Here is an 18,794-nt window from a genome sequence, read left to right as displayed (position 1 = left end):
CCTTTACACTATCAGATCAAACCTTTTCATCTGTAATGGATGTGTGCTGGGGTGCACAGACAGTATTATAAGACAGACGTGGGTCTTTGCACATGAGCACCCGGTTGTTTGCTGAATAATGACCAGTCACTTCCTCTGCTTGTGTGTCTGTGTGTTTGTGCCATGTTGTGCGAGCGTTTGACGGTCAGAGGGAAACGATTTATAGCGACTCGCCCAAATAACAGAAGCACCCAATGACTTTGACTGAGTTCCTTACAAATAATCTGTCAGCAGATTTTTGATGTTTTTTTCCAGACATCCGCGCTATTAAATGTCTGCCCTGAAGACTACAAAGGCTCATATATCTGGGGCACTGTTTTAAACTGCCTAGAATCACAGCATAAATGTCTAATTTTAAACTTGAGGGTAACTTTATTGCACCTCCTTGTAGATCATGTGAATACAGATACACATGTTCTACTTCCACTGACACATCAAAGTTTACTTAAAAGAATTTCAGCAGCTCGATCGTGCTGATGAAGAGAACCGCTTTAGTGGTCTCGTGCCTTAACACAGTTAAAAACAGCTATTTTATCTCCACAGCTATATGTATCCAACACACTCACCCACCCACTATCTACCCTGCCCGCTATATTTAGCACCATGCTACATTAGCACTTCACACTCCATTGAAAATGCACGGTACAGCGGCAGTTGCGATAAGGGTGCCGATTTCTTTGTTCCTTTCTTCATGCTTGTGCACATACACACACACATACACACATACACACACACACACACACACACACACACACACACACACACACACACACACACACACACACACCTCCCAACCACAGAGCCCAAAGCAGGAAGCAGAGTCCCTGAGGGAGGGAGGAGGGGTCAGGAGAAGGGGAGGCATTAATGTCCCCTCCCTCCTAGAAAAGCTACAGGAGAGGAGGAAACTTAACTTTACACACTTTCTCTCCACACACACACACACACAGGCACATGCCTACAGATGGTGAACACCCACTGACTCATAACGTTCTGTTCCCCTGCGTCTGGGAGGATTTAAGATACACACATGTTGTGGAGTACGTCTTGGGGGAAACTTTCTCGCCCAGCTGGCTTTGGCTCCATTTAAAGAGGGCCGGATGGTTCATAAAGGGGACGGAAAGAGAAAAGTCAGAGCAGAGGAAAGAAGGCCTCCTCCCTCTCACTCTGTCTTTCTCCAGAGTGAGGTCATCCAGCGAAGGATCTGCTGTGGACAAGACCGCCCGGTCTGGATTTGATCAGAGGTCCTCTTCTCTGCCCCCACCTCCCCTGTTTCTAACTCCTCCTCTTCGTCAGAGTCCTTTCTGAGTTTTTTTTCTTTTCTTCCTCCGTACACATTGCCTTTTCACTCAAAACAAATTGGAACGTACACAGAAGAGAAAAGAGGATTTGGCTGAACGCTGTGTGGATTTAATGTGAAGCATGTTTCTGTGTGAGCTGCCCTGAAGACTGTTTCTCCTAAACCTAAGGTGTTCCAATGGCGCCAGTTGGAGAACCTCTACTTCAGAGAGAAGAAGTTTTCTGTGGAAGTTCATGACCCCAGGAGGTAAATTAATATCAATGTAATTAACTGAGTGTTGAATTGCATGATACCAATTATACTTTAGTTATTAAATGTCGATACTATTGAATTATTGTGTAGTTCATCTTTGGAAGTGGTATCATTTTCGGTTCTCAGTTATGGGCACCTTCCAGTAGCACTGACTGTAAATTACCCCTGTGTTTAATGTGAATGTGTTGAGATCCAAGCATGAAAAGAGTGATTGGAATCTAATTCAGTAATAGTTGCAGCATTTTTCTTGGCAATAGAGCGGGATATTGGGGATGTCTCGGTGGAGCCTGACACAGATTGATAGTCTGATATTAACACACTTGTGCAGCCACATGCATGCACACACACAAGTTCTCTTTCACACACACATACAGTGTAAAGCCTTGATGGTTGACCACAGAAGGAGAGATGGCTGTGTGATAGCTGTTTTGCAGAGGAAGTAACCTCTCTTGTGTTTATTTAACACAGCTATATATGTGGAGTGTTATTCTACAGACAGAGGGAGGGAGAATGCGAGAAAAAGAGTCGGTCAGGGTGAAACAGAGAGCAGTGGTGTTTTCTTTACAGGAAGCTGTCATTAGGGTGAGCGGGCCTGTTGCTCAGCTACAGATGTGTATTTAAATAAGAATGAGTAAACAATGAGGAACATCTTGTGTGGCTGGTTTGCCATATTAAACCTCTAATATTCTTTATAGGGATGCACAGTATATATAAGTGCTGATAGAATACATAAAAACACAGTGGTTATATGTCATGGTATTTACTTGCTCAGAGGCCATCATTACTTCTTTAGAAGCAATGTCAATTAGGCGGTGGCTCGTTTTACTGCATTTTTACAAGTGTCAGAGAAATTTAGTTTCTTTCAGGTAATGTAAAAAAAGTGAAAGGCCCTATCTAGAGGCGGAGCTTAGCTTTTCTGTTAATGATTGAACTTTGTGAAAGAGGAACTGCTATTTAGGTATTATATTGGTAAGGACTTAGCTATTGGAAATCATCCATCCGTCCAAACATCTTAGCCTTTCTTATGAATATGTATGCATCAACTTGGGTATAACAAAAATGTGAAATTATTCACTATCTTATCTTTAACAGCCATGACAAGCCTCATTAGTATTTGTAGTATAGGTAATGGTGATGATGAGGAAGTTGTCTGGTGGGAGTGTTTTGACTGACCATCTTTTGTATACGGTGTATATAAGGAGGCTTTGTGTCTGCTCTTACAGTCGGGCCTCGGTGACGAGAAGGACGTTTGGTCACAGCGGCATCGCTGTGCACACGTGGTACGCCTGTCCTGCCCTCATCAAGTCCATCTGGGCCATGGCCATCAGCCAACACCAGTTCTACCTGGACCGAAAGCAGAGCAAGGTCAGTGAGTCAGACCCACCACAGACATACCCATGAATACAGATGAACAAGAGCTACAGTAAACTCTGTAAGCATGGTCAGTAAGTGTGTTGCAATTAATGATGTGTTCTGACAAACCCTTTCCATTCTCGTTTCTCCAGTCCAAAATCCATGCAGCGCGGAGTCTGAATGAGATTGCTATAGACCTCACGGAAACAGGAACTCTAAAGACCTCCAAACTAGCCAACATGGGAAGCAAGGGCAAAATTATAAGTGGCAGCAGCGGCAGTCTGCTCTCGTCAGGTCAGTATGTGTTCAGTGTGTGTGACTGTGATGAGAGAAGGAGAGAAAGAAAACAGGGGGAGAGAAGATTTGATTCGCGTGCGTATTAGTCTTTGTGTGTGCATGTGTCTCATCAACAACTGGAGAGACAGAAACAGCTGCTTCCGGAAACAGGCCATTCATTCTGTGCTGAATGTTCTCCCACACATACTGTCTACACACCCCGCCCTGTGTCTTTCTGTATGTATGGAACCCACCCTCTGTGTCACACTCTCATCCTCCAGAGGCCCCTCTAAATTTAGTGGGTGAGGGAATGAAAAGGTCAGAAGGTCAATATACAAATGTACCATGGCCTTTAGAACAATGTTTGTCCGTGTTGAACAAGTATGAATGTTAACAGCAAGAGAGAAAGTGCCCTTTTTAACCCAGACAGACATCTCAAGTGTTGCATGCTAGGAGAGTCAGTTCAGTAATTAGTCTGAATAGGCTAATCTAGTGAAATTTGATTAGTTTCTGCTACATTATTCATTCAAAATGAAATGCACTAGACCAAAGCAGCATCATTTAAGGTTGAAGAGGGTGTCTATGCATGGCTTTGGTGTCTGCTATTTAGATTACAGCACACCTCACTGAATCAATTACTGTTTCCACTCAAAAGAACACTAATCTCTTTCAGTAAAAATGTCCTGCATGCTGTCCTGTCCTATCGGATCAGTTGTTTGCCTTTTCTTCATTTTCTAAGTATAGATACCTGTATCCCTGCCTAATCTCTTTATCTCTTCAGCCATCCATTCCTAGTCTCCTAATCTCCTTTTTTGCTTCTCTTTGTCCCTTTCTAATTTCACCCCCTCCCTGTATCATACAGGGTGTCTTTGTCTTGTCACTTGTTTCCTTGGTGTTGTGTCAGTGTGTTGATTTCATGATCCACTGCTAACTAGAGGCCATCTCTGCCCAGCAACATAAACATGTCATATGAACTGTGGTGCCCCCCCCCCCTGCCATTTATTTCTGGTCAAACGTTCAGCTGTGTTTAGTTTAGTATTGTTACTATGTCGAACTGCATACATCACGTACAGACCAACTGAGAGAAACAATGTGTTTTTCTGTGTGTGTGTGGGGGATTGTATGTATTTATTTTTTTGCAAACGAGAGTGGCACCATCTCAGGGCCTTGGAGATTGTGCGTCACTGACTTTGTCCTAAACTGCCCCTTCCTTGAAGGACTCACACTCGCACATACACACAACTAACACTCAGTGTCCTTATCGAAGCGTTCCACTCACTTCCCTGTAAACATCCTGCGAGGGTAGCAGGTGCACGCATACTTGCTGCCTTTCCTCTGCCTCAAAACAAGTCCCCACTACTCTACACACTCATATGCTCCTGCCTCCCGCCTCACGTTGTGTGTTGTCTGTGCCCTACAGGCTCTCAGGAATCAGACAGCTCCCAGACAGCTAAGAAAGACATGCTGGCAGCACTGAGGGCCAGGCAGGAAGCTCTTGAAGATACGCTTAAAAAGAGACTAGAGGAACTCAAGAACATCTGCATAAGAGAGGCGGTATGAAAAACAACAGTTTCTGCAAATACTTAGAAAACCAGAACCATTTTAGACTTTGCCTTTCTAACCTTTCCTCCTGTCGTTTTTTTTAGGAGCTGACAGGAAAGCTTCCCAAGGAGTATCCTCTGGATCCGGGAGAGGAGCCGCCCACAGTGAGACGGAAGATCGGTACCGCCTTCAAACTGGACGAGCAGAAAATTACTCTGAAGGGAGAGGTGAGGCTGTTTTCCACAGTAGCACTTTATCACATTTGCAATCTCCCCGCTCCCCACTTAAGGCCAAATAAAAACAGGAGGTCATCTGGTGGTTACAGTGTTTAATACTAAAACCAAATACCACAAGGACCTGTCCAAGGCACTGTGGTGCAGTAATGTAATGTTGAATGCAGCGCTTAATAATTAAGAGTCTATTATTATTATCTATTTATGAACACTATGGGCTTTGTACATCAAAGCTGGTTATTTAAAAGCTCTTGATGTTATACAGTGCTGATCAAGGGCTGTATTCAAAACCAATTACTTTTAATTAATACTCAAATAATGGTTGTGATGATTGACATCATGAAAACTGAATTCATCCCTCCTCAGTTGGTATGTGAGCAAAGGAAACAGAGAACATGGAAAAGCTTCAGTCTAAGAAGTCTTGAACCTCGTGAAAGAAGTTTTTCTGCAGCTTTGTGTCTCTGTCTTTTTGTGCCACGGGTAGATTTTCCACAGCAGCAGAACTTCTAAAAATAGCCTGGCAGTATTCTTGCCACAGGAAGCGGTGATAGTAGGATTGTGAAAGCGCCTGAATGTGTGCAGGCATGGGTGTGTGGGTGTGTCTCTCTGAGGTTGTGTGCTTTGAAAATAATCCAGGGACACAGTATCACAAAACTGCCTCGCAAGCAGAAGGATGTTTCTTAATTTACACTGAACACCTTAAACTCCCTCACACACAGAAACAGAAGCCGTTCTGGCAGGAGTGTGTGGGGATTGTTAGAGAGTGGGATTCCTCTGAACTGAGGTAGTCTAGTGAGATGTTGACACAAATAAATACATCATCGCTCTGTCTCTCTAGAGGCAAGTGAAATCATGTGTGTTCTCATAGGTGAAAGCAAACATGATTGATATGAGTTTATTTTCTTGTGTATACTCAGTTTTTTACTATTCTATGCTATTTAGCATGAATTTCCCTATGGGGATCAATGACGGTTTGTCTTATCTTACCATATATGTACAGTAGATTCACATATTTAAGTGAGGTAAACATGCAATATGTCTGCAGTGTGACAGCATATTTTACTTGGTTCATTCTCTCTGCTTTTCAAATCTCAGGAGAGGTATAGAGGAGGGGAGGATGGATTGATGGAGAGGTGTTATTATTGGGGAACAGGGTGACTCAATAGGGAATATCCGGTGGTGAGAAATGTGAAGCAGCAGCACAGATAAATGATTTCCGCAGTGTGTTTGGTCTGGCAAGGCTTGGTGTGTGTGTGTCTGACCAAATACGTTGCATGGGAGAGTTAGAGTCTGACTACGTGTCTGCAAACTAAGCCTTGTTGTTTTTGGATTGTGCTGAGATTTCTGTTGCTAAAACTGTGAGCCAATCCAGTATCTTTGTGCCCTTGTCACTCAGAGTTTGCACTCGTGTGTTTTGCTTTTCCCAGGAAGAGGAGCTGGAGCGTTTGGAGCGGGAGTTTGCCATTCAGTCCCAGATTACAGAGGCAGCCAGGCGTCTTGCCAGCGATCCTCACGTGAGCAGCAAGAAGCTGAAGAAACAGAGGAAGACTTCTTATCTGAACGCACTGAAGAAGCTCCAGGAAATTGAGAACTCCATCAATGAGCACCGGGTCCGCTCTGGCAAGAAGCCTACGCTGAGGGCATCGCTAATCATAGAGGGTACCAATAAACTCCTATTCACTGAAATCAAAACTGTCCTCACATCTCTTTATATCTCACACACACAACTATATTCTCCTCAGTTACTGTTCAGAGAGGCAATAGAAAGCCACAAATTGCTTTTTTAAAAAACAACAACATTTAGACATGCAGCTTTTAGATTGGTTATTTGTACAATATTTAACCTCATGTGTTTTTCTCTGTCCTATAGAGGCCAACATTTCTGAAGACAGTTCGTTGTCTGACGCACTGGTCTTAGATGATGGTAAGTCTGTCCTGCAGATTTCTGTGCAAGATTCTTACAATAACTGATTATTGGGCTTCTGTTTACATGATTTTATGAAATAATAATCTTAAACCTAATTCAACGATTACTCTATTTCAGATGATCCTCAAGTCACAGGTACTCCCACCTTCTCTCCAGTAGCATCGCCTCATAAGGGCCTCCCCCCTCGACCTCCCTCTCACAGTCGGCCCCCTCCGCCCCAGTCCCTGGATGGCCTGCGACATCTGCACTACTCACGCCCTGACTACGATAAATCACCCATCAAACCCAAGATGTGGAGTGAATCGTCACTGGATGAGCCATACGAAAAAATCAAGAAACGCTCGTCTCATTCAAGGTAGGGAGGGAGTTCATCTTATCTAGCTTGAGAATAAATCTAGGGTTTGTTGACGTAATGTAGAGCATGACATACATATGTTGCTTATGTAAAAGCTGACATAATGACATTTGTTTCAAAAATGCTTATTTTCTTTGCCTCTTTTCCAAGTCACAGGCGTTTCCCCAGCTCTGGCAGTGCAGATCCGGGGGGGTGTAACTCTCTGCAGAGCAGCCCCATCAGGAACCTCCCTCTCTGGAACTCTCAGTCCAGCATGCCGTCGACCCCGGACCTGAGGACCAGGAACCCCAACTACGTACATTCCACCAGGTCAGCATTTATACCTTTTATTGTTTATTCAAGACTTAGATTGCTCTATTATTGATTATGTGGAACTTTAAAAATGCCTGGTTTTGACAAGTCTACCCCAACTAGAATGAGGTTACAGGGCTTTATCTATTTATATATTGAAACATTTGTAATTCCATGAAATCTGTATATCTTTCCTATCCGATTGCCTGTATGTAACCTGCTGTGTGATTCTGTGTCTCTCAGGTCAGTGGACATCAGTCCCAGCCGTCTGCACAGCCTCGCTCAGCACTTTAGGAACCGCAGCTCAAGCCTTGAGTCTCAGGGCAAACTGTTGGTGCCCGACCCCGACGCACACCCGCACACCCTGGGCACCCTGGGTAGCCCGGAATTCTTCCTGGTCCCAGGACGCAACTCCAATGGCTCGGACCCACTGGACGACTGCTCATCCTGCACCAGCCAAAGCAGCTCGGAGCATTACTACCCCTCTGGCGGACCCCCAGGCAGCAACCCCAACTACTCCACTTTGGGAGAGGACTCACCCTCCAAAGCAAGGCAAAGGCAGAGGCAAAGACACAGGTAGGCGCGGGGCAGATGCAATTAAAAGGGTTTCCTTACACAACATTTGGCTATTGTACTAAATATATATAATTTAACAGTTATTTTCTAAGATTGATGAATGATTGTCCCTCTTTCTCCCTCCAGGTCGGCAGGTCACCTGGGTTCCTCTAACTCCGGCTCCATGCCCAACCTGGCAGCTAAGAACGGCACTGGTGGGGGCTCAGGTGGAGGCGGGGTAGGAGGGGGACACCATGGAGTCTACCTCCACAGCCAGAGCCAGCCCTCCTCCCAGTACCGCATCAAGGAGTACCCGCTGTACGTTGAGGGCAGCCCCAACCCGGTGGTGGTGCGCAGCCTGGAGAACGACCAGGAAGGCCACTACAGCGTCAAGGCCCAGTTCAAAACCTCCAGCTCCTACACGGCAGGGGGGCTGTACAAAGAGGCCTGGGGGGGAGAGGAGGGAGGCGAGGGGAGCGGCCGACTCACGCCGTCGCGCTCTCAGATCGTACGGACACCTTCATTGGGGCGAGAGGGTCGGGGGTCAGCTGGGGGAGGGGGGAGGGTCGCGGTGTCTGACGAGCTGCGGGGCTGGTACCAGAGGTCCTCAGGGAGCCTGAAGGACAGGAGTCACTCACACTCGGGGTCTACGTCCTCCGAGACAGGGTCGCAGCAAGGCACTCTGGGACATGGTCGGGGGAGTCGAGTCGGCACACTCGCCAAGGGCTCACCAGGTGGGTCTTCTTATTTGTTCACATTAAACCCGGTCTGATCTGGGTAAAAATGTGTGTTTATGAAAAAAGCTTTACACTGGTCCTGTTATTTATACAAACAATTATTTTGTTTTTAAGAGTTTCTAATGAAAAAGTTCATGCTGTGAAAACTCAATGACCTGTGCGAGGCTCCAACCTCAAACCTTCAGATTATGAGATGGGCCATGGGTCATGTTTTCAGATTGACTGAGACTCAGAACCCTAGCTGAGTCATTTCAGTAATAAAAAGTGTTTCCCCCTTTATTTGATGGACACTCTAAACCTGTTTGATATATATACTTTTGTATTTTTATTAAGTTTACAATTTATTGAAATGTAAATGAGAAACTTTATATTTATTTATTGTTATTTATAATTGATTGAATAAGGAATGCCCTGTGCGAGGCTCGAACTCACGACCATTGGATTAAGAGACCCCAGCAATGTTTAGATTAGATTAGCTGTGAGCTTTGAGCTGTGAACATTTGCTGAGTAATTTGGTCACATAACATTCACATTAATACAGTTGGTACAGTCCGCCTCTATAAGTACAATGTAAAAGTTACATGGGTATCTTGATTGCTCTGCAAGTGAGCAGAAATCTGGACGTTTGGATCAGCCCAAACAGCATTAGATCAGTCTGTACCAAACAGCGCTTTATGAGTTTAATTTACACACCTTCTTTGTTGATCAAATATGGAAATATGAAAAGTTAATGCCCCGTGTGAGGCTCGAACTCACGACCTTCAGATTATGAGACTGACGCGCTGCCTACTGCGCCAACGAGGCCTATTTCCCCATGGGACAGTTGTGTTAGTTGACCCCTGACCCACACGTTCCTAGTGACCCTAGAGCCACATCCCCCTAAACCCCTCCCCCCATGTGGAGCAAAGTTGAAATACCTTTGCCGATCACCTCACTGTAGCCTCTATATTGTGTGTTTGCTCTGTGTATATGTGTCTCTGGTCAATGTGTGTTTGTCCGCTGTGTCTCTCTGACAACGCTGCATTTTGTGTGTTACTTAGCATGACTAACTGTCTGTTTTCCCCATAGCTGCATCCCCTCACAGCCAGAGGAGTATGACGCCCACCAGCGAACACGCAGCCACACCCCCCTGTAGCCCACAGCACATCCTCAACTGGCAGAGCGGGTAAGACACAAACAGACTAACACACACACACACACACACACACACACACACACACACACACACACACACACACACACACACACATACACACATACAGCAGCTGACCGGGATGACAACATGCTTCAAGCCGAATATGAATCCAAATTAATTCATGACAAACTGCATCTTGGCTGCTCAGCTTCTTTCTCTCCATCTTTATACAACCTTCACTCTAACATCCCCTCGAGCTTTGACTCCATGTTTTATCCGTCAGCTGATATTGTTTCACACTGTTGTTGAATTAATCCTAAAGGAAGATTTGTATGGCATTGTGGGTTCTATTTTATACCTTCTTCATACTCAGTTTCAGTCTCGACTTCACTCACTGCATCTTTGTTTTTTCGCTCTTTTTTCCTGTCCTCTTTACGTCACGGGAAATGTCTCTTATTTCCTCATTTGTCATTTCTTCCTTGTCTCTCTCTGTCTGCACTAACCCTCCTTTCCTTGTGTGTGTGTCCTCTCTCCTGGTTTAGAGGCACAGCAGACAGCTCTCCTACTGAGGACGTCTGTCAGTCTCCCCCTCAGCCCAGCTCTGATGCATAGAGGTACTGTCTGTAGTCTCCACCTACAGTGTACTTTACAGAAAACACAGCAGCAGCAAAACAGAGAGAAAATAACCTCGAAGCGAATTTACTTACAATCGGACTTTAATCTATCGGAAGTTGCCCATTAATAACGTATTAGGCAACATCACTTTCATCATCGCCTGTGGGGGGCTGACAATGGGGAATGTCCACCATGTCTTGCTCTTTGACGGTGGCGGTATATGTCATGTACTCCTTCTTTGGCTGTATCTCTATCTGACCTCTGCATGTGCTCTGCTCTGTGGTCTGACACTGGCTAATCCCTTACAGGATCTACTAATAGTAAAACTCAACCATGTGCTGTATGTGAGAACACTTTTTATCAAACAATTGCAAGACTGGATATAATCTTGAAACCATGTTGACGACAGTATCTAGAAGTTGCCCTCCGAGGTCAGTCTCATGCTGGTGTGTGTGTTCCTCTGCAGGTCTTTCAGTGACAGCTGTTTTCCCAGCAGCCCTCTGTGCTCGGAGCTGGCAGATGTGCAGTGGTACGGACACGATAAGGCCAAACCTGGAACCCTGGTCTGAGACCTTCCTAAAGGGCCCAGAAAAGTCCCTTTGCCCTCTCCCACTGCCTCTCCACTGTCCCTCACTACTACCCCTCCACAACCAATGACCTCATCCCTAAGGCCCTACAGAAGCCCGGCCCGGCGGACTGGACATGAGCCGCCCTACTCCTTAAATCCTGCCCTCCATCCATCTCACCACCTCTTTATTATGCCCCTCCATAACAGTTGGACCGGGACACACTTTGGGCTCTGATGGGGGCTGATTTCACAGGACAGAATGAGAAGTGCCACCTCAGCTGATGAACTGTTGCCCTACCGCACCACAGAGCACATCCTTTACTCAGCACACAAGCAATGGGGCATAAGGGAAGGAGAGACATGAAGGGAGAGCCCAGAAAAATATCAAACATATAACTCAAACTCAACAGAACCAACATCAGTCCTAACTGGATCTGTTCTCATATCTCATCTCTGGCCCCCCAGACCTGAACTAATTCCAGTGCACTGCCACCCAATCAGAGGATACCTGCTGGATTTGAGCCACCAGTTAAAAAAACATTTCCAGTAACAAATGAACTGTGTTGGATTTCATTATTCCCGCTTATGTTGTTCGTCTATTGGGTTTGTTTGTCCCCATATATTTATAAGAAGAGAAGATGACTTTTCAAAAAAGATCTGGATTAACTCACATTTAGATAACAATTTCAACTCCTCTCAGTCCAACCCACAACCAAAGACAACGTACTGGGTTGACTGGTCCTACCGGGGCTCAGGGCCCATGCAGAAAGGTGACCAGTCAACTGTATGAGAGTAAATTCACAGTGACAATATCAGGATGGTTTATTGGACTGTATCTGGGATATTGATGAGGACTATAGCAATAACAAACATGTACAAGTATATGAACTGGTGTGAATCTGAAGCAGGCATTTTGCTGTTTTCTCTGCCTTGTGATGCTTGGAGCAAAACATCATTGGTGCATCGTAGGGACAATTTGGAGTTGTGGTTATTGGGTTTGGCATTGATCTATGCTTATTTCAGTGATTTCATCATTCCTGTTCATTTAATGTCTTTTCAAGATTCTTCTGTCTACATGTTGGTCCACAAAGTTCATTGTGATCAGAGGGTAAGGGTGGGGTAGAGTGAAGTGGCATTCGAGGGTGTTATTAGCCACATCGATTTACAGTTATGGAACCATTTGATTTTGGAAGTTTTAATATAGAAACCAGACATGTTGGTTCCACCTTTTCACCCGTGAAAGTAAGTTATTTCTGGCTGTTGACATCTGTCTGGAGTGACTTGATATTGAGGCTGTTCAGTGATAAATCTCTGAAGTGAATCATCTTTTTTTATCACGACTGTTTCTTCTTTGTTGGTCTTGGCTCTGTCGCCATGCTGAGTGTCTGCCAGTCCCCTTCTGTAGCGCTGTGCTTTCTCCTCTTTCTGTCCTCTCTTCAGCATGACTGCAGCCTCCTGACTGAACACAGACAGTCTGAACTCACTACTGGCTAACACCACACCTCATATGATGCATGAGTACAGGTAAACCAGTGCCAAACAAGTTGGTGCTTTACATTTATACTGTAATGCAGCACTGGAACAGCCGCTCCTTCAATCGCCCCAGTCTTTGGCTATCGTATGAAGCAGCAGCAGACTTCTCTATGATTTGGCATCACGTGTAGTAGGAATTATTTGAAAAGCACAACATTAACAGTGTCTATGAGGGCTGGACCTACAATCATTTTCCACTCTCAATATTAGTAATAATGAGTTGCATCAAAGTGCATAAGAGGAAACAAAAAAAGCTAAAACTGCGGGCAATGTGTTAAATGATAGTGCTCTTTTAATAAGTATATGAATTTCAGGTCTACAATTATAAATACCCTACTGTCAGGGCAGAAGAGAAGCCATAGCCAGAACTGAAAGGAAATATTCTTTAACCTTCTCAAATGGAGATAATTATGTTCTCACCAATCCACAATCAGATATTCAGAACAGGGTTAGAAAAGCACATCTGGTTTTGTACGAAAGAAGTAGAGCTCTGCATGTTTTAACTGTATCTAAATGTCCCCCTCCTTCCCCTTGCCAAAGTCTTTGCTAAGAGATACTGTTTTATTGTTGCACAAAATCTGAATAAATCAGATGTTAATTTTATTAAGATTATGACAGATTCTACTTGTCAGTGATATAAAAAATTGGACATAAATGGTGTCGAAGAGGAAAGACTAAAACAGCACTACAATATCATCTAGTTAATGTTGCCAAATGAATTCTTCAGTAACATTGGTGTGATAATATTAAAAAGTCAAATTTGTTGGCTTTCATAGTCTTTTCTTTTCTATCCTCTACATTGAGGATCCAGCAACCAGTCTTCGAAGTCTAATTGTGAGTTGAGCGCGTTGTCTTACATTTTAATGGATTAATGGTGTTACATGTTTAAAGGTGTGGGAGGACTGGTAGGCATTTTACCGTGTCCATCGTAGTCTTGTGTTCCCTTTATGCACTGACAACAGCTGTTGTAATCTGCCACTTTAAAGACTATTTAAATAAGGTTAAGCCCATTCCCTGCATGGTTGGTTCTCCAAGAGTTGCTCACCCATGCCTGGTCAGTCTTTACCCAGGGCTGGAACCAGCACACCATCCTTTAGAAATGAATTACTCTAGTGTTTCCGAGTCACCTTTAGAGGACAAGTTAGTAAGTCTTGGCTCACTTTCTGTGTGCTGAAGACACGCTCCCATGCATGCCCTGCAGATCCACTTACAAATAAAGACCCCAAAGATATCCAGCATCCGACTTCCGTACGCTAACATTAGCACGTCTTGCTCCATAGTGTTTCCTCGCACCCCCGCAGAAAGTCCCATCTTGACCTTGTGGTAATCTCTGAGCCCGATGTGAAAAAGTGTGACGTCCCGTCCCTCTGTAGCTCCAAACACACCATATTGTCTGTGCTCCATGAAATGTATGAGTTTTTTTGTAAAATGAACTAACTCTTTTATCAGTCTTTTCCTGTATGTACGGAGGGGCACTGTAAGGTTTTGTGGGGGGTTTTAACATTCACATTCATTGTTTTAACAATGTTCCATTTTATATGAACCAGTATTGTTTGTTTTTTTTAGTTCTGACATTGTAACAACCACTTCAGGTGCTACAAAATGACCAGTTACTGCTTCGTCACGTAGGATCTAGGCATCTTCATTATTATCAATAGATTCAACTACCAGATGTGCAAAATGAAGCTTATTTGAACAGACAGTTTAATAGTAGATCACTTCGGCTACCAGACAATAGAGCATGTAACCTGATCTTATCAGTTCTGTTCAACTGTAACAATGCATTAAAGGTGTTGTAGAAAAAATGTGGAATTGATCAAAAAAATAACTGAGTTCCACAGTTAATTTATTCTTTTTTCTATTAAAAATTTGTATAGTAACTTTACATTTTTCAAAACTGTGTTGTTGGAAATTGATGATGAATTTTCAAGATGAGAAGCAGTGGTGGTTCTTGAGAGTAAGAAAAATAAATTATTGATGAATGTTCTCAAGATTACGCCTTTGTCTGTTTTTTTCCCTCTCTTTCATTCAGAAATTAAAATCATGACGATATTTAGACATTGACTCACTACAAGGGGTCTCAGATCAGAAACATTCTGTTGAACGGTCGACTATCAGTGTGACTTATCAAAGGGGATCCCCTCATGTACTCACCACTTCCTCTCCCCCGGACACACTCACTCTTCTGTCATCACATCCAGGCCTCGGCCACTTCCCTCTACACTCCAACTGGGCCAGAAGGATTTCCTGTGGAGCCAGAAGGAAGATATACTCCAGAGACAAAAGATATTACTCACCACCCAACCTCGAGATTAAACAGCTGCCCGGATGCATAGGCGGGCTTTATGTCGCACGTGTAGCTTTTGATTTGCAGGCCACTGTGTTTGGCTTCTACCTCTGGTCACATTGTGCAATTTTTTTCCCTGTGTTAATGCAGCATTGAACCATGATTAAAGTGTACTGGCAGGAAATGCAGACATCTAAACAAATGGATTGTTTCTACAACTCAACATGTACGCTAATACCATGAAACACCAGATACACAGATGACAAACACACAGTAGTTTTGATATCACACAGAAAAGTGGTTTCTATCAGAGGAGTCAGATGTCAGTGTTTGTCTGGACACCCTACTCGTCATCCTGCTGCTTTCTTTTATTCTCCTTCTGTGTCCATTTACCAATGAATCCCATGGTTTTCTTTGTACTCGGTGTGTTCCCATAGCAGCTCTCCCAACCAGGCAACAGCTGGAAGCTGTTAGCCAGACATGCCGTGAGAAACTCGTTCCTCAGTGATTTCTTTTTTCTCCTACAAGTCTGTTTGTGTGTGGGTGGGTGGATGTGTGTGCGCTTACTATGAGAGTGGTGTATGACCTTGCTTTATCCTTAATGAAACCCTCCATCACTGCAAAACTCGCACACACACCACACCCTTGACTCTGTCTGTACTCTATGAACCTTAGGACTATCTTTGTGAGGACCAGCTTCAGTTTCAAGCCATAAAAGTCAGGACATTTTTGCAACATTATGACATTTTGTCAAGACTGCTAAGGGGCAGTCTTAGGGCTGGTATTTGGTTTTATGGTTTAAGCCGAGGCCAGGGTAAAAGTGAATGTCGAAATCAAGACTAGTCTAATCAAACAGATCAATGCAGATTTAGTAAAACAGCATATTTATTTACTCTCAATGATCATCAGATCAAAAACAGTGAATTCACTTGAGAAAGACCAAGTGTGGTCGAAGAGTTTATAGTTAAATCATTGCAGCAACGTTTGTTTCCTCTCCAATATATCAACATGTGCAGCAGACAAGTCTTACTTGTTACGAAGTTTCCTCATCTATTGTTACACTAAACAGAGGAAGTTAATCACACACTGCACAACATGACAAATCTCAGGCAATGCTGCCCTCTAGTGTTGAACACAGAGCACTGTCTGTGAAAAACGATAATCAGTTTTGACAATGTAAGATTATGATAGCTCAGCTGTAAAAACATGCATCTACTTTATTTAATTGAATGTCATCATTACTGTGTTTTATATACACCCTTTATTTGTTAACATGTTCTGTTTTTGTAGGTTTAATCTTTGCTATTGACAAGTTAATCATTTATTTTTGTGGGATTCCCAAGGAGAAGTGATACTGAGGCCTCTGTAAGGTGACACGGTATGATTTCACAATATCTAATACAATTTCCTCACAACACAATCACATTGCACAACCTATTCATACCAGCCATACAGACCCTGATCAACAACAGTAACTGAGTTTACAAAAACATTGCGGCAGGAGTGTTTCGTTTCAGGTCTTTCAGTTTCACAGACTGAATTCCACATTTTCCAGTAGTGGCCCATTGGTTTCATCTGGATCCTGAGCAGAAAAAAAATACAATTCAGACCCCTTTAAATCCAACAATATTTATGTCATCATCACTGCCAATCGGCAGACAGAGTTAAACTGTAGTGTTTAACTGAATTTGTAATGACCAAAACAAAGCATCCAAGTTAATGTTGAACACATCCCTTTTTTATGCTCATGTTATTCTATTACTCATACCCTGCAATATTTACCTGTGAGATGCGGCTGTAGGCCTGAATATTGGGACTGTAGCGACGCAGGCCTCTCAGCGACAGGAAAAGGATGTAGACTGACGCCAAAAGACACTGTATAGCAAACGCTATGGAGCTTCCCTTTGCAACATATGAACCAATGCGCTATTTGGAGAAATGTGGAGAGTTACCTTGGTTGTTTATTGGCTAACGGTTACACAACCCAAAAAAACGTTATGACATCATAAAGAGGCCAAATTCTGATCAGCTCATTTTCAGACAGGTTTTTATATGAATGGATCAGGACAAAAAGAGAGAGAATCTTTTTTCCTGTAACTTTTAGAATCTCTTTACACAGAGGGGACACATGTTGATGTATAAAAGATGTGAAAAAGTGGATTTTGAATAATAGGTGACCTTAAAAAAGCCAGAATGATCTTTATACAGTGCCCATGCTACATAAATGTACCTGTTGGTTGGAGTTGAGTGCGACATGCTGTGTGGAGCTGAGGCCGGATGCGAGGAGAGTAGAGAAGCCAAACACCAGACTAAAGAGGTTCAGACCCATCAGAGCGATGATCTGTTCAGGATTCACAATGCACAATGAGACGAGGCAGCTGAAAAACTGACATTTTAAATCATAAAACGTAATATTAACCTTTAATTTATCAGCCTTCCTCTGAACCTCCATTGCCAGACACCCAGAAGCCACATACTGTAACAACACACACAGTTATGACCCAGTATTTGACTCTCTCTCTGTCTGAGTTTATATCAGCCGAAGCAGATGTGGACTCACAAACAGGCTTGACCACACAGGTGTTGTCATGGATACAGAGCAGTTGTAGCTGACACATGCATGGGTGACTGTGGCCAGTATGCAAGATAAGGCACTGAGGATCTGCACCACCTGAAGGAAGTACATGGTATGAAGCAGGCCGACAGTTTAATAGATCAAACATACTAATGGTTTCGACAAGCACATGATAGAATCTCACCCCAGTGACTAATAGTCTGGTATTAACCACCGTCCCAAACCAGCGATGAATCCTGCCGTTAAGTAGCTCGATGTGATTGGTAGCCGGGGTCGGTGGGTGGGTTAAGGGTGTCTCCTTAAAAAACACCTGGTACAACCCCTCCTGGAACATGTTCTGCGTCATCTGTTGCGAGGGAGAGGTTAACTTATAGGAAAACAAATGGTTGCTAAAAGTAATCAGTCAGCCAACACACCTTTGTTCAGTTTTTACTCTTGATTTCTATCCATGTAGCTTCTTACCTTCCACAAATGTTGTACAGCTTCCACTCATTCATCCACATGCCCTCATATAGAATAGAATATGTCTTCTAGCTGAAATAAGAAACATTTAAACAGATCATTTTCTCGCCGCTGTTATTCCTCAGTGTAGTGCAGCTGATCCAGGGGTTAGTTCACGGGAGTGTGTCGATAAGGACCGGTTAAAGTCCACTATTGAGGAAATGACACAGGGAGCTCACTGGTCAAGAGCTTATCAGCGTGTAGACAAAGTTTACTGTGACAGCGGAGGACTGGTTTCATTTTAGAAACTGGGTAGGATTTTTCTTTGTGTCTTAATAGCCAAGAATACATACCACTCTATAGAAACTCAACTCCTCAGATGTACGAATAAATGTGAAATTTAAATGAAAAAATAGAGAAATGAATTCAATCATCCAGCAATCAGGCTACACACCAATCAATTAATTGTTTTAAATATCATTGCATCATTCTATGTCATGGAGTCTAATGTAAGTGTTGTCTCTATGAGCTCTTCCACCATTGTCCTGCTCTACACACAGAACTCTGCTACATTACCTTAAATATTGTCCATTTTTACATTACTTTCAATAAAACAACTCTTCATAACATTCTGCAACTAAGCCTCTTTATTCAAATAGCATGATATAATTTGTTTTATGTAATACATTTTTTTTTTAAATGATAACAAACTTTAATTGTTTTTAACTTAATCATAAAACGTGTAAGAACAGGATACGATGAGGGTAAAAGTAACTTCATCTT

The 18,794-nt window shown here is 43.3% G+C and overlaps 2 protein-coding genes and 1 non-coding gene across 11 annotated transcripts in view; 1 reads left to right on the top strand and 2 right to left on the bottom strand.

The window, feature by feature from the left end:
- frmd4a (FERM domain containing 4A) overlaps window positions 1-14,694 on the top strand; it is a 123,982-nt gene extending 109,288 nt beyond the window's left edge. For 7 of the 9 annotated variants that reach the window (XM_010794064.1, XM_010794065.1, XM_010794062.1 and 4 more), the window contains exons 12-24: window positions 1,506-1,582; window positions 2,812-2,953; window positions 3,094-3,235; window positions 4,638-4,771; window positions 4,864-4,986; window positions 6,420-6,651; window positions 6,863-6,916; window positions 7,037-7,274; window positions 7,425-7,583; window positions 7,809-8,141; window positions 8,268-8,854; window positions 9,926-10,022; window positions 11,074-14,694. In XM_010794064.1, the coding sequence (XP_010792366.1) occupies window positions 1,506-1,582; window positions 2,812-2,953; window positions 3,094-3,235; window positions 4,638-4,771; window positions 4,864-4,986; window positions 6,420-6,651; window positions 6,863-6,916; window positions 7,037-7,274; window positions 7,425-7,583; window positions 7,809-8,141; window positions 8,268-8,854; window positions 9,926-10,022; window positions 11,074-11,176 (2,421 nt within the window). In that variant the 3' untranslated portion in view covers window positions 11,177-14,694. Of the gene's footprint in view, window positions 1-1,505; window positions 1,583-2,811; window positions 2,954-3,093; window positions 3,236-4,637; window positions 4,772-4,863; window positions 4,987-6,419; window positions 6,652-6,862; window positions 6,917-7,036; window positions 7,275-7,424; window positions 7,584-7,808; window positions 8,142-8,267; window positions 8,855-9,925; window positions 10,023-10,534; window positions 10,607-11,073 lie in introns of all 9 variants that reach the window. The other 2 variants (XM_010794060.1, XM_010794059.1) reach the window with 2 other exon arrangements.
- Window positions 9,589-9,661, bottom strand: trnam-cau (transfer RNA methionine (anticodon CAU)). The gene has a single exon. It is a non-coding gene; the product is annotated as a tRNA-Met (tRNA).
- Window positions 14,695-15,888: 1,194 nt separating the features above from the next.
- tmem253 (transmembrane protein 253) lies at window positions 15,889-18,178 on the bottom strand. Its single transcript, XM_010794057.1, has 7 exons — window positions 18,033-18,178; window positions 17,755-17,916; window positions 17,556-17,666; window positions 17,415-17,471; window positions 17,226-17,336; window positions 16,778-16,921; window positions 15,889-16,577 (listed from the first exon to the last, which is right to left on the bottom strand). Exons 2-7 carry the CDS (start codon window positions 17,914-17,916, stop codon window positions 16,524-16,526), a joined length of 639 nt encoding a protein of 212 aa, XP_010792359.1. The 5' UTR covers window positions 18,033-18,178; the 3' UTR covers window positions 15,889-16,523.
- Between the last annotated feature and the right edge of the window lie 616 nt (window positions 18,179-18,794).

Source organism: Notothenia coriiceps, unplaced genomic scaffold (genome assembly GCF_000735185.1).
Source record: "Notothenia coriiceps isolate Sejong01 unplaced genomic scaffold, NC01 NC01_scaffold00037244, whole genome shotgun sequence".
NCBI classification, from domain to species: domain Eukaryota; kingdom Metazoa; phylum Chordata; class Actinopteri; order Perciformes; family Nototheniidae; genus Notothenia; species Notothenia coriiceps.
The sequence above is the reverse complement of the archived record's forward strand: the minus strand, read 5'-3'. Positions and strand labels throughout refer to the sequence as shown.